At 51.4% G+C, this 14,590-nt stretch overlaps 2 protein-coding genes across 8 annotated transcripts in view; one reads left to right on the forward strand and one right to left on the reverse strand.

The window, feature by feature from the left end:
- The window catches only part of Fam78a (family with sequence similarity 78 member A), a 46,803-nt gene that overhangs the window by 21,781 nt on the left and 10,432 nt on the right, over positions 1-14,590 (forward strand). The window contains exons 3-5 of one of the 2 annotated variants that reach the window (XM_074052985.1): positions 716-7,893; positions 8,163-8,237; positions 11,393-13,977. In XM_074052985.1, coding sequence (XP_073909086.1) covers positions 716-1,244 — 529 coding nt within the window. In that variant the 3' untranslated portion in view covers positions 1,245-7,893; positions 8,163-8,237; positions 11,393-13,977. Of the gene's footprint in view, positions 1-715; positions 13,978-14,590 lie in introns of both variants that reach the window. The other variant, XM_074052986.1, reaches the window with a different exon arrangement.
- Nup214 (nucleoporin 214) overlaps positions 10,761-14,590 on the reverse strand; it is a 111,913-nt gene continuing 108,083 nt past the window's right edge. For 4 of the 6 annotated variants that reach the window (XM_074052970.1, XM_074052971.1, XM_074052972.1 and 1 more), the window contains one exon: positions 10,761-13,483. In XM_074052970.1, coding sequence (XP_073909071.1) covers positions 13,186-13,483 — 298 coding nt within the window. In that variant the 3' untranslated portion in view covers positions 10,761-13,185. The remainder of the gene's footprint in view (positions 13,484-14,590) is intronic. The other 2 variants (XM_074052980.1, XM_074052979.1) reach the window with 2 other exon arrangements.

The raw sequence follows: 14,590 nt of genomic DNA on the forward strand, positions 1-14,590 counted from the left end.
TGCCACTGAGGAAGCTTAAACTTGCAGCCTGTGGGATTCCTGTATCCAGACTGGACACCCTGGTGCCCAGGAGATAAAGGCACATCAGGAAAAGCCTGGGTAGCAGAGCCCTGGCAGTCTAAGTCGGGAGGCATTGCTTAGCATGGTAAGGCCGTTCTGAGAGTGGGAGGAGCCCTGGTCAGGTTTTCTCTGATTCTGTTGATCCAAAAAAAGGGTCAGGGGTCAGAGGGAAGGTCTCAGTCAAGATCATGGGGTTCTGCTGGGCTGCACGTAGACATCCACTGGTGTCTGTGGAGGTCCAGCCCTGCCAGCCTGGGGTGTGTCCGGGTTTGCCATTACTGCTGACCGCTTGCAAGTTCTTTCAAGTGATATCCCACTCAAGGCTTGAGGCAACTAAGGCTTCCCCAAATCCCCACATCCCAAAGGTTTTGGGCCTAGTGAGGGACCACTGATTCCTGGGGGCTGGGGAGCTCTGATTTGAGAGAGCTGGAGAGCAGGATGGACTGTGGAGGTGGGCTGGGTCTGGGGCTCACCGACCTGGTACTGAATATCTGTTTGCTAACTGACTCTCCTGTCTTTCCCAAGGGTGAGTCTCATGGAGAGAGGTGGCTGGGTCTGTTGAGTTCATTCTGTCCACCAGCCCTAGCCCACCACGAGGACCCAGAAAAGCTCGGTCCAGTGGCCGAGCGAGTGACCTGGCCTTCCTTTTCCATAGGTCCAGCTGGGAGCTCCCTGACCTCCAGGAGGGCAAGATTGAAGCTATCAGTGACTCGGATGGGGTGAACTACCCCTGGTACGGCAACACCACAGAGACCTGCACCATTGTGGGCCCCACCAAGAGAGACTCCAAGTTCATCATTAGCATGAATGACAACTTTTACCCCAGCGTCACGTGGGCTGTGCCGGTCAGCGAGAGCAACGTGGCCAAACTGACCAACATCTACCGGGACCAGAGCTTTACCACGTGGCTGGTGGCCACCAACACCTCCACCAATGATATGATCATCCTGCAGACGCTACACTGGCGCATGCAGCTCAGCATCGAGGTCAACCCCAACCGGCCCCTGGGCCAGCGCGCCCGGCTTCGAGAGCCCATTGCCCAGGATCAGCCCAAAATCTTGAGCAAGAATGAGCCCATCCCGCCCAGTGCCCTGGTCAAGCCCAATGCCAATGACGCTCAGGTCCTCATGTGGAGGCCCAAGTACGGGCAGCCGCTGGTGGTGATTCCACCTAAGCACCGGTAACAGCCAGCGCGGCCGGCTGGGGTAGACTCACAAATAATAATTCCGCTCAGAACAAAACCCGACGTACTCTTCGGTCATTCAGCAAAATACAACCATTCTACCTTCTCCAGCAGGCGCTCTCACTGTGCTGATGCCCTCGATGGCCTCCCTGGCAATGGCACCTGCTTCCCTATGGGGAGGGGGGAGACCAAGTGGGACAGACAGACCCCAAGGGTTACCGCTGGTCTCCTTTCCTCACAATCTCAGTCGTTCACTTGCAGCCGATTCCCAAAAACACTGCTTTTTTTTTTTTTTTTCTTTTTAAACTTCTCTTTATGGGGTTCAGGGAGGGAGGAGAAGGAACTGATTGTGAGGACACCCAGGCCTCAATCAAGCCTGACCTGTGCTGTCCATGTGTTGTAGCGGCAGGCCTTCCCTTCCTGCCTCCCCTCGTCCTCTGCCACGCGGCCTTATGTAGACTTGCTTCGCCAAATTTTTGCCTTAAGCTGAATTTAAAGGAAAAAAAAAGGGACACAGGATCTCTTTCCTCCTGGACCTTCCTCTTCTGCCAGAGGCGAAGGGAGGGGCTGGCCCAGATGGGACAGCTATCTGAGCCCCTCTTCCTGGTAGTCTGGGCAAGGGGTAAAGGCAAGGGTCCAGGCCTAAAACCAGCTGTTTGTTCCTTGTTTTGGCAGAAACAAAACCACAGACATTCTGCCTAAGAGCCTCCTTCCTCCCCAGCCCCCACCGGGTAGAATCCCTCCCTGGTACTGCAAGAGGGGGTGTGAGCTTGGGGGAGCATATCTGCAGCCCCCTCTTCCCTCCCAACTCCCAGCAACCTTATCTTACCCAGGTGATTTTGGGGGGAGGTGAAGGTCCTGTGAGCAGTGGGCTGGGCTCAGGGAACCTTCAACCATTTCCGTTTCCAAGGCCAGCCCCTCTAAGTGTACGGCTTTTTCTTTTTATCCACAGTGGTCCCAAATACCTGAGGGCCACCACCTGGCCTTTGAGTAGGTTTGGGTCCCAAGGCAAGGAAGGCCTCTCTTCCCTTCTTGCACTTCATCGTAAGGGTTCAGGCCTTATGCTGGACTGGCCATCAGTAGTGCGCTGCAGACAGGGCTTCAGGCTCGTTCTCAGGGATGCTGCTCCCAGCTCTCTGGGGGACAGCTGTAGACCTGCTCTGAGCATGGAGGGGGACTGCCGAGGTACCTGTGCCTAGGTGCTCCTGGGTCTGGGGGATCTGGGGAGGTAATCTGTGGACACCCTGCTTTTTGTCCTCCAACAAGGAAACCCAGGCCCAGGGCTAGAAGGGTCAGGTGGCCCACTGTCAGTGGAGACACACCAAATCAAGCCATTTTTGGAGCTGGGGCTGGCAACCAGCAGGTGGCCAGTGTTGGGGTCCACCCTCTGGAGCCCAAAGACTTGGTCCTGAGCAGCGCCAAGGTTTAGCAACGTCTGCGTTGCGGAAGCTGGTCACGACCCTTGCTAAAGCCACACTTCCTCCAGCTTGCTAAACCCACAGCCACGTTACCAGGCCCTGTATCCCAGCTATAATCAAGCACAGAGAACTGTGAGCAAAGAAAAAGAATCCATTTCTGCAACAGATGAGCCACTGTAAGGTCTCGGTGACGGTGTGGGAAGGCTCGGGCCCTAGACCCCTGCTCTGCCCCACCACACGATGTATTTCAAGGGGTGCTTAAAGCTCACTCAGGCTCCTGACCGCTCATGTCCACCTAGAACACACTGGGCTGGACTGGTGGCGGAACGGTGCTGGGGAGCTCCTCTGGGGAGCCCCACCTCAGGACTGGGATGTCCCTGCTGGGTAGCTGATCCCCTTCCTGTGCTCAGAGGCCCTGCTCCCTGGGGGCTGAGGCCTGGAGTGGGGAAATGATGAGGTCCCCTCTTGGGATAGGACTGGCCTCCTATTGGAGAGGCCTTTGTCTACACTCAGGTCTTTCTTGCACTAAAGAGGAGATGGGCCCTGGCTCTGGGTTCTCATCCCATCCCAGACCAGGTCACCACTATGGGGCTTTCCTTGGAAGTGGGGCTGGGCGGGAAACAGGAATGACAGTGCCCAAGGGGATCCTGAGCTGCTCTGGAGCACAGGGGCCCCAACACCTGCATTTCTGGAGACCCCTTCCCCTGCATGCCCGGCCCTGCCCGCCTGGCTGCCTGGCTCCCCTCACCCCTTGTCCCTTTCTGTCCACCCTTCTGCCTCGCTGAAGACAGGCTGGGAAGACCCCAGAGAGGCTGTGGTCCAGTCGAGGATGCTCAGCTTCCATTTGGCCAGGTCCCTCGGCCCTCTTATGTTGGAGCACAGACCCAAGACTTCCTGCCCAGGGCCCCCGATTTCTCTGACATCCCCCCACGCCCAGCTGGCGTGGACACTAACTCCTTCCAGCAATAAGAGCCTACCGTCCTAGGTCGTGGAGAGTACTGTGAAATCAAACCAGTGCACTTACCAGGAGGCACGAGACTCTTGAAGACAATGTAAAATGAACCTTTTTAAAAAAAAGTTTAAAGAAACACAAAGAAATAAAATTAATTTTAAAGTAGGTCTGGCGAGCATCTGGATGTTTTCACAATTGGCGGTTCTTTGGGGGCTGATGGCTTGCTGAGGCTGCCACTGTAAGGCTAAGGGCTGAAGGCGGGAGGCCAGCTAGGCTGTTAGCACACCTGCTCCTTTTCACGGCGCCATCTTAGTTGGCCAGTGTCCCCGGGAAGGAGGGCAGCTTGGCTTGTTGACAAATAGAGCCCCTTAGGTTGAGGGTGATTCATGTCTAGATTGGGCCCTGATTTGGGTCACCTGTGGACCTGCCAACTTGTCTGTGGAACCTGGGAACGTCAGACACGTGGCTCCGCCTGCCCTTGGCCAGTAGCTGATGAAGAGGCTGCATGGGGTCGGAGCACAGAGAGGAATGCCTTCGAATCAGAACATTCGTAGGTAAGGGCGGGGGGCTCCCTTTACCAGAGATGCCGGAGTGGGTCTGGGCCTGAAGGTTCAAGGTCCCCTGTGCGACTCTGGGTGAGATACAGACCTTGCATGGAAAAGGGGCTCTTGGAGTAGCTGCCGCCACCACCACTGCCACCGCCACTGTGGATGAACACATTCTGCACTAGTCCCTGGAGCAAAGTCACTGAGTCCTCATGACAACCCCACAGTGGGGTGCTATTTCCATTTCACGGATGGGGAAGTGGACAGTGGGGGTCAAGGAGCAGCCCCAGGCCATGCATGGAGAAGAGAGTCCTATAGTAATTAGTTACTATTAGGAAATCCCCAAGCCTTGGCTCCCTCCATCCTCCAGCAAGAAATGCCTGACTCCACAACCCACTGCCCGGAAGTGGAAGTCAGTTCTCCATGGCCTACAGAGAGCCTGGTTCATTCATTCTCTTTGAAGAAGGTCTGCCTGGTCACCTGCAGGGTATGGGCTCATCCAGGGTTAACGGTGGCCTCTCTGCAGTACTGTGGGGACAGGAAGTCCCCCTCCACCCATTCTGGGTGTCAGGATTGGTTTCTTTCTGGCTGCACATTGAAGCAAACCCAGCGGCACTGTACATCCTGCCTCTGGGGGCTGAGACACCGAAGCAGGAAATTGCATAACAGGCTTCGCTGGCGCCCGCCACCCAGAAGCCATCTGGGTGGTGCCCTTCCCTGTTGTGGTATGACTTTTGGTTATGGAGTACCTGGGGGCTGCCCACAAGAGACCATGGTGTTTGTGTTTGTACCAACAGCCGGACAAAGGTCGGATCATGCCAGGATGGAGCCAGAGGAGCACAGGGACACAAATCTTCACTGACATGCGGCTGTAAGAGGGTGGGAGCGGCAGCTGAGTGTGGGGAGCAGAATGTGCAGGGGGGGCCTGCCAGTAAAGTGGATTCCAACTAGCATCTGATCACGCAGTGGAAGCGCTCTAGCCGCTCAAGTGATAGCGGGTTAAATTTAGAAGTCCAGACTGGGCTGAGAGACGCAGGCACCAGGCTCGGCCCAGCTGTGGCAGGTTCCTCTCTAGGGTCCCAGGCCTGCGGGAGCCGGCTGTCTGGGTGCTGGGCGAGGCCCACTGACCTAGATGTCTGCAGGAGCAACTGCTCAGTGACCCCACATGCCTGCCTGCCACCTCGACAGCCACTTGGTAGAGCCACCCTCTGCTCTGGCGCTATTTCTAAAGGGACAAAGACTCACCGTAGGCTAGGTCACCACAAAGGAAACCCCACTGGGTCCCTAAAGGAGACAGTGTCCCTGGGGACTGGTGGCTGTGAGGCTCTGTCAGCCGCTCAAACTTTTCTAGCCAGGCCGCTTTCTGTGACCTCTGGCTCTGTCACTCAGCCTGGGTCCTCCACAGACACTGTTTCCCACCCGGCTGGGGTCCAGGCACTTGATTAAAGCATGTATTTGAGGAAACAACAGGCCACCAGGCACACGTGCTGTCCATAAGCTGTCCGCTAAGGTCACTGCTATGCATCTGCCACTGTGAAGATCCCATATCCCAACAGCTGGCGTCAGTTACTGACGCCAACGCCTTTCCGGCTGCGGTGATCACATACACAGCTGCTCTTCCTCTTTCTCAGATGATGGAACTGACCCCCAGGAGGGACCCAGGGCCTGCTACAGGTCTCTCAGTTAGGAAGTTGCAGAGCTGGGCTGGCATCAAGCACCTGGCCTTTGACCCCATCCTGCTGCACCACGGGTCTCAGCCTTCGTGTACCAGGCTGCGCCTGCAGTCGGCGTGGTGCAGAGTAGGGCCTCAGCTGGGAACTTAAATGAGAGGAAAGGCGTGTGAGTGGGTGAACCCCATCTCTCAGCCCGTGTCCAGAGAGGCAAACCCTGAAATTGACCTTGGTCCTACTGAGCCCAGTTCATATTTTATCAGATATTTTTAACCAGACAGATGAAGTGTGGCCTGGCTGCGTATTTTCAGCGAGCGAGGTGCAGTTAGGAGTCCTACACTATTCTTGGCTGTCACTGGTCTGGCTGAGTGAGGTCGGCAAGTCGCTGAGTTTCCCAATCTTCAGGCTGGATGCACACACACCCAGCCTGCCTTTTCTGGCCATGCCAGACGACATGCTTCAAGTCAGACATGCAAATGGGGCTTCTCCCCAGAGCCAACACCCTGGTTAATCTCAGAGACCAGAGGACCTCATTTTAAATATGGCTAAACTCCTCTGCCACGTGCAGGCGACAAGGACCAGGCTTGGTTACTCAGGACTCTTAGGCATCCTTTATAAATATATACTGAGTACCAGTCAAATGGTCCGATGATGTAGTAAAGATATTTTTTTCACAGTTTTATGGGGAAATAATTCACATATCACCCATTTAAAGAGTATTTGTCTGGTTTCAGTACACTTTGCAGATACGTGCAATTGTCTTAGTTCACTGGGGCTGCTATAACAAAATACCATAGACTGGGCAGCTTATAAACAACAGAAATCTACTTCTCACAGTGCTGGAGGCAGAAGTCCAAGATGAAGATGCCAGCAGACTCAGTGTGTCATGAAAGCCACTTTCTGGTGTTTAGATGACGTCGTCTCATTGTCTTCATGTGGTGGAAGGGGCGGGGGTCTCTCAGGCCTCTTATAAAGGGGTGCCAATCCCATTGGCCTCCCAAAGGTCCCAGCACCCCCACACCTGGTGATTAGATTTCAACACATGAACTGGAGAGGGGACAAAACATATGGACCATAGTGTAAATGATCTCCACAGTCACTTCTAGGATTTTTATTCTAGCATCTCAAAAAGAAACCCTGTACCTTTCAGCCACCACCTCTTTAGGCCCCTGTGCTAGGCAACCACAAACCCATTTTCTGCCTCTCTAGAGTTCCCTGTTCTGGACATCTTGTATGAATGCATGCAAATGAGTGTGCTCTTGGGCCTGGCTTCTTCTCTGGGTGCAGTCTTCAGAGTGGAGTGTGCAGCACAGCCTCCCTGTGTGACAGACACATGAAGGGTCTCCTGGCACTGGGTGCCTTGCTGAGTGTTGAAGACGGTGTGGCTCAGAGTGAAGAACCTAGGTGTGTTGCAAAGAGCTGATGCCACACCCCTGGGTCTGCAGAGGGCTGAGGAGGCTGAATGCAGGCCATGACCTGCTGGTGCTCAGTCTGGAGGGTCTAGGAAGGCTTCTCTGAGGAGGTGGCCCTTTTGAGGAGGCTCGGAGGACCAAGAGGAGTTCCTAGGCCATGCGAGAGAAGCCCAGGAAGGGGCATTCTACAGAGAGGAAGCAGCCCGAGGGGCTGTGAAGCAGGGCAGGGAGGACAGCGGAGGACATCTCACCATGACAGAGATGTCAAGTGTGACCTTGGTAGTCAGGGCAGTGAGCAGGTGCTGGGCGACACCCAATGTCTCTACCTGAAGCCTCTGTGGACACTCTGCCCAGGGTCACTGCCCAGCAGCAACTCTCTAGACAGCAGCCTACTCTTCTGAATGACTGAGAGATGGGTGAGAAAAGAGTGCCATACCAGCTCACATCACCTGGGTGAGGAGGGCTAGGTCCCGGCTTCTTCTAGCTGGAAGTGGAGGCAGGACAGAGCACATAGGCCAAACGGATTAACACGCTCTGTCTTCAACTGTGCGTCTTTCACCAGGTCCCCCTTCTTCTCAGGTCTTGGTGTCCTCAGATATGGAACGGATATGGATGAAAGTGGTCCTTCATAGGCTCGGGGAGGACATCTAAAGGTTTGTTGGTACCAAGCACTTGGCCCAAGCCTGGCTCTGTAGGTGCCCAGTAACTGTGATCCACTTTTACTGTGAAGTCCCCAAGCCTCAGTTTTCTCATCTGTAAGACAGGTAAGGTTACGCTCTGTTCACAGGGGAGAGTGATGAATAGGACCACTGAGAAAAGCACTCGTCACAGGCCCTTGCCCGTAGCCAGGTGTCAAAGGGTGTTAGCTGTTTTTGACCTTGTAACCAATATTAAGTGGCTTTCCTTTCTGTCCCAATTTCAGCAGAGACTTTGAAGATACAAAACACCACCACTCCTGTGGTGCATGCGTGTAATCCCAGGTACTCAGGAAGTGAAGGTAAGAGGATCATGGTTCAAGGGCAGCCTTGGCAAAGCTAGGGCAAGACCCTAGCTGAAAGCAAACTAAAAGCTAAAGGACTGGGGGTGTAGCTCAAGTGGTAGAGCACTGTGGTGCTCTCTGGCCAGCCTTTGTCCCACTGCCACTGAGGGGTGTGAAGCAGACTGAGTGGGAGGCCACTTTGCACTGGATCCCTGTTGATAGGCCAGGTGTTCTTTTGGCGGCAGCTGCTTCAATCCAAATCCTCCACCCCTGGCTGTGGGCTGCCCTGGGATGGCCATCCAGTCTCCCTGCAGCCTCACTAGCAGTTTGCACTACCCTGTCTCTGTGAGCTCCGCCCTGGGCCCCACCAAGGGTTCCAGGCTCCATCAATGTTAACCATGGTGCCCAGTGTTGGAAACCACCCTCGGAGCTGAGATTCTGTGGATCCTGCAGGCAAAACTGGGCTCAGCAGCTGTCCCAGCAGGTGAGTTCCACTCCCCGGGCGTGGACAGTGTCTGAGAGGCACAGTGTGAGCAGTGATGCCCACCTTTTGGGCTGTGAGGATTCAGTGAGGCTTAATGAAGTCACCATTCCATCGGCCCCCACCAATGCTGGTTCGGTATGATTCACTAGTATTTATTATTTTTCTGTTTTTGTGATAAAATATGGGCAAGCTGACCAGCTTAATCATGGTTAAGTGTATAGTCCAGAAGAGTCAAGAGGTATATTGACATTGTTGTGTTGCACTGTGATCTTACAAATTAAAACTCTGTCGTCAAATAACTCCCTGTCCCCTCCCTAGCCTCTGGCTACCAGCATTTTATTTAACTTTAGAGCCAGGCCTCTCTCCACACCTAATGTGAGTAGAGCCCATCCGGTATTTATTTTTGTGTGGTCTTCTTACTTCACGAAATTACCAGGCTCACTCACCTGGTGGCATGGCCAGCATTTCTTTTCTGCTGAGGCACTCTTTAACTCTGGAGGCATTTTTGTCAGAAGCTGTTCGTCTTGGAGCTTGGAGGCATCTCTGATCCAGCCCCATCATTGCTGCTTATGGTGTCAATGACAAATGTGACACTAAGAATGAGGCACAGGGAAGTGAACATGTGGCTCCCTCCCAACTGGTTAAAATAGGAACATTCCAAAGAGAGAAATTCCCATCTGGAAAGTTCTTGCCTGGAAACTCCTGTTTCCAGTGAACCAGGTTATTTTGGTGCCTGAAAAGGAAGGGTAAGGGTCTGAGGAAGCGTCTTGCTGAGTACTCTGTGAACCTGCACTTCAGGGTGATCTGCAAGATCTTGATGACATCCATGGGGTAGGTGTAACCTGGAACTTCCTGCTTTCTTTTTTTGGCAGCACTGGAATTTGAACTCAGGGCCTCACACTTGCGAGGGAGGTACTCTTATCTCTTGAGCCACTCCACCAGCTGTTTTTTGTTGGGTATTTTTGAGATAGGGTCTTGCAAACTATTTTGCCCTGGTTGGCCTCCATTCTCTTGATCTCTGCCTCCTGGCTGGTTATGATTACATGTGTGAGCCTCTGGTGCCTGACTGGATGGTTTTAATCTGGACATGGCCCATTGTAAGATGTGGAGAGGACATGGGGCCCCCATCTCAGTGTGACAGTGGCCTGGCATGTGCCCTGATTTGCAGCCACCAAAGTAGATGTGACGGCTGGCAATGGATCAGTATGGAATTCTGCCTGAGGGTCTTAGAGCACCTCTGATTTGGGCAACGTTTTTCACTGTAGTCAATACAGTGCTTGGGCTGAGGATTTCCTGTAAACAGCCTGCCACTTCCTGTGAAAGTGAGCAGGGAGGCCACCAGGAAGAAGTTGTAGCTGTCCTTGATAACCCCAAGGCAGTTCTGCACATTGACACCTTCCCTCCCCACCACCATGTTGGCTGGAAGTTTGTCAACTGTCCCTGGCATGAGCTGAGCTGATTATGCATAGGAACCATAGCCTGGGGACTGGTAGACTGGGTGGTTTGAAGGTTGGGGAACCCAGAAACATTAGAGTCCTGCCTACCATCCACCCTTCTTCCAGGCAGGCTGAGGGGGAGGTCGTGCAAGACAGGGCACCTGCTCATCAGCTGGACAGGGGTCCTGAAGTCCAGGCAACCTGGCCCAGAAAGCTGGAACCTGCAAAGAATGTCCTTGGGGACCACCTCACCCCTCCAGGGCCAAATTCCAGGCATACTAGCATTACTCTGGTTGCATGGAAGGAAGGTGAAGGGTCAGACTCAGGTCCACATGGTCACCTGGGACTCTCACATGGCCTCATCACCTGTAATCTGATTGGTCAGATTAGAATTTCTGCAAAAGTGGTGAAAAGCGGAGGCTGTGCTTCTCTCTTTAAAACAGAACGAAAAACAACCTTTCAGGTAGAGGTTTGCAAAGCGAACAATCTAGTTTGTTATGGCACAGGTCTGCCTGTGACCGTTGTCATGAACTGTCCAGCACCCCCAAAGCCTCCTGGTCCCCGTGCTATGAGAAATACGCTCACTTGCTCAGACACAAGGATGGACTCAGAGATGCGAAGTGCAGCAAGAGCAAGCCTTTAATGACGGGGGTCTGGCTGGCAGCACACTCAGAGCGGTTACACCAGGCATTTTATCCCTAGTGCAGTCCCTCCCCCTTCCTCATTGGCTGAGTTTGACAGGGTGTACAATCTTCCCAGAAGTCACCTAAGTTTTATTATTTCCTATTGGGTTATTTTATCATATGCCTCTCCTGGGATCTGTCAAATTTAAGAAGCGGACTTTAGTTGTCTCTATTCCTGTTGTTGCTTTGTGGAGGGAAGGCCTCCCTGTGATATATGCTTTCTGACAATTTTTACCCATTTCCTCCTTTCATCGTTTACACTCAGTTTAAGTTCCCCTGTCAGTTGAGCCTCCCCAAAATCCTGTTTGTGACTGGCCAGGTGCACGGGCTTTGTTACGTCCCCAAGCGGCTATGGAAGCAAGTTATCAGTAATTTTCCACTCAGGGTTAACTGTTTTGTCTTGAAAATGGACCATCACCGACTATTTTCAATAACTCCCTCCTCTTTTTATTCTTACTGGTCTTATTTTCACTTTTGTGTTCTCTGTTTTTCAAATTGTTCTAGAATCTGTTGACTTTCCTTATCATAGGAGAATGTATCTAATTTGATTTCTAACTATTCTGTTGATAGGTCATGGGCACCTGTTTGCTAACTGCTGCCTCAATTAGTCTCTGTGCTAACCACTTGCACATCCTATTATATCAAGACCCCAGCTATGATGATGAGAGATGTAAGACTGCGACTTTTCCACTTCCCAAACCGTCCTTCTCACCATCCATTGAAGGAAACATGGATGCTAGCATCAGCCAACACCATCAATTGCTGAAGTGCCTTTTTGAATGTGCCACTAGGAGCTGTGTTATTGGGAATGAAAGTACAACATTTTCCTCCCAACAAAACACAAACTCCCCCTTTCTCTGCCAGACTCATATCCAGCACTATCCTATCTTCCTAAGCCATTCTGCTAGTGGCATCAACTGACTAGCTACCCCCTGAAGAGCATCCTGTTGACTGTAATAAATGTAATTAGTCCAGTTCACATTTTTATTAATTGTGAACTGAAGAAGAGTGCAAGCTCAAATCTGTGTATATGGTTGTGGGCCTTAAATTCATTGGGGGAGCCCCCTCAAGACTCCTACTGAGTCAATATATGTAGATATGAGTCAAAAGACCCCAACATTGTCTCCGTGCCCAGTGATTACTTTTATCCAGTTTGGGTAGCTGGGGGAAGGCCAGGGCGAATGAAATGGTCAATGGAACTAGGGAACAAGTCCCAGTCCAGTTGGATTATAATATGTCATGGAGGTTCCTTTTCCCATAATACCACCAGACATTGGTCCAGGTTATGTAGAGGAGCTGAGTAATTGCCAACGCTTGACTCACTGGTGATTTTTAAGACATTGGTGCAAGTTGTCAGTTCTTCCATGGGTCTAGTGAACTTTTCCCCCTGCCTAGAGAGGCAAGAGAAATATATTCCCTATAGAGAAAGAGGGGACTGCCCTGGGGAAAGAGCAAAGACAGACTCTTACAGATCTCATTTCCCCATGCATCTTGCCTTGGTATAGGGCCAGCATGCAATGCATTCCGGAGATCAGTATCCCATCTGAGGGGAAATGGAACCACCTGTGCCTGTGGCCATCCGGCAGCACACATGTAAAAATCGCTCTTGTTAACAGCCTGTACTGTAAATTTGACCCATTTGACCCTGGCATTCATATCACTATACCCAGTTTCCATTCCTAGAGTCTGTCTTAAATCTTTTATCTCAACTATCTCTACTCTCTTGGGGTCATTATTTGGCATATCAAAGTTCCTATCAGGATCTAGGGTTGCATTGGCATCAACTGAGTGTGAGGTTGTATTTATGACCAACTGGAGGATCAGTCATCTTAGAGGTTCCTTCCTGAAACATCTGCTCCTAATCCATATACCCGTGGTGCTACTTTAGGCTCCTGGTCTAGGGCGGCTGGGTTGTCTAAAGTCAAAAGTATGGGATAAATTCTGGCAATTGTTTGGTGGACTGCCATTAGATAAGTGTAGTTTGGTTTGTAAGGGGGCCAGTTTGGAATTAAATCTTTGGACAGAGACAGTTCAATCCTGATATTGGGTTGTCTACCAGACCTTGCTCCAACTGGAACAGGGGAGGCTGAGGCTATCTATGCCCCTCTCATCTCTCCCCACATAGGTTCTGGGCAGAGGTATTTACTTTTCCCTGGGAGTTGTCTTTGATTTTCTAGATTTCTACAAGGCAAAACCTGGCAGGCATCAAATTTGAGTTTGAGGTCCTGAAGTCTTGGTTACAATAATCAGTAATTTAACCACTATCCATCTTTCACTCCTGGTATAATAACCCATGGTAACCACATCACTGCCCAGAGGTGGACCCATCTTGTACCTGCTATCAGAGGGCCTGAGGGTATCCCTTATACCTTTCTCAGAGTTATTTTTAGAGGTTCCTCAGGAGACCTATATACTTTCCATTGGTCCCCTTTCCCTTTTCTCTGGCTTTCTTTTACCAGTGCTCTGGCTTGGGTGTAATGAGTCCACCCTTTTTCAGCTGTTTGTACAGCTGTCTCAGTGGTCAGGAGCACTTGATAGGGGCCTTCCCAGCTGGGTTGGAGCTTGTCCTCCTTCCAAGTCTTGATCAGCACCAGGTCACCAGGCTGGAAGTGATGAACTGTGGATTGAAGAGGCGGAATCTGGGCGAGGAGTCCTTTTAGCCTAAGAGATGACAGGGTAGAAGATATGGCCAATATACAGTTCCTTAAAAATTGATCTTTGGTCTCCATGGTAGGAAGATCAGCAGTCCTGCCCAGGTACGGGAGCCCACAGAACATTTTATAAGGGGACAGTCCCACGTCTTTTCTTGGGGCTGTCCTAATCCTAAGGAGAGCTACTGGGAGACATTTGGTCCAGGGCAGTTTGGTTTCTACAATCAGTTTGGTAATTTGTTTCTTAAGGGTCTGATTCATTCTTTCCACCTTTCCTGAGGAAGGGTGATGCCAGGGAGTGATAGTTCCAGTTAATATCCAAATTCTACCTTATTTTCTTTAACACCTTTGAGGTAAAGTGACTCCCACTGTCTGAGTCAATATTCTCCACCACACTAAACCCAGGTACAATCTGTTCCAAGACTACTTTGATGCCGTGCCCTGCTGTGGCAGTTGAGAAGAGGAAGGCCTCCACTCAGCCAGTGAAGTGATCCACCATTTCCAGTAGGTATCTTTGTCATCCCACCTATGCATCTCTGTGAAGTCTACCTGAATGCTGTGAAATGGTCTTAGCCTGGGTGGTCTTCCCCTTTCATCTGTCTCCTCACTACCACCTTTTGGTTTATTCTCTGGCAAGTCAGACATCCCCCGCACACCGTTCAGCAATGGTATAAATACCCACACATCCATAATTTCTAAGAATTGTGTCACACATAGCTTAGGGACCCCCGTAACTTCCCCTACCAGCCCTCTCATCATGGGCTGGCTTATCATTTCTCTCCCATCAGGGAGCACCCATCTTCTATCTCCTGTTTTAGTTCTATTTTATCTAGTTCCTTTTCTTTCTCTTTAGTGAACTGGGGCCTAATGTTACTTTTGAAATACTTGGGATCAAGCTAAAGAATCTGATTTCTTCTTCCAGAGAGGCTCACTTGGCAGCCTTGTCTGCGAGTCTGTTACCCACAGCCTCCATAGAGCTTCCCTCTTGGTGTCTGTTTACATGGACAACAGCCACTTCTGTCGGGAGTAAAAGACTTTCTAAGACTTGCTTGACTAATTCTCCATGGACTAATTCCTTTCCCTTGCTATTTCTGAGACCCCGTTCTATCCAATTTTT

The sequence above is a fragment of the Castor canadensis genome, chromosome 13, assembly GCF_047511655.1.
Source record: "Castor canadensis chromosome 13, mCasCan1.hap1v2, whole genome shotgun sequence".
Classification (NCBI taxonomy): domain Eukaryota; kingdom Metazoa; phylum Chordata; class Mammalia; order Rodentia; family Castoridae; genus Castor; species Castor canadensis.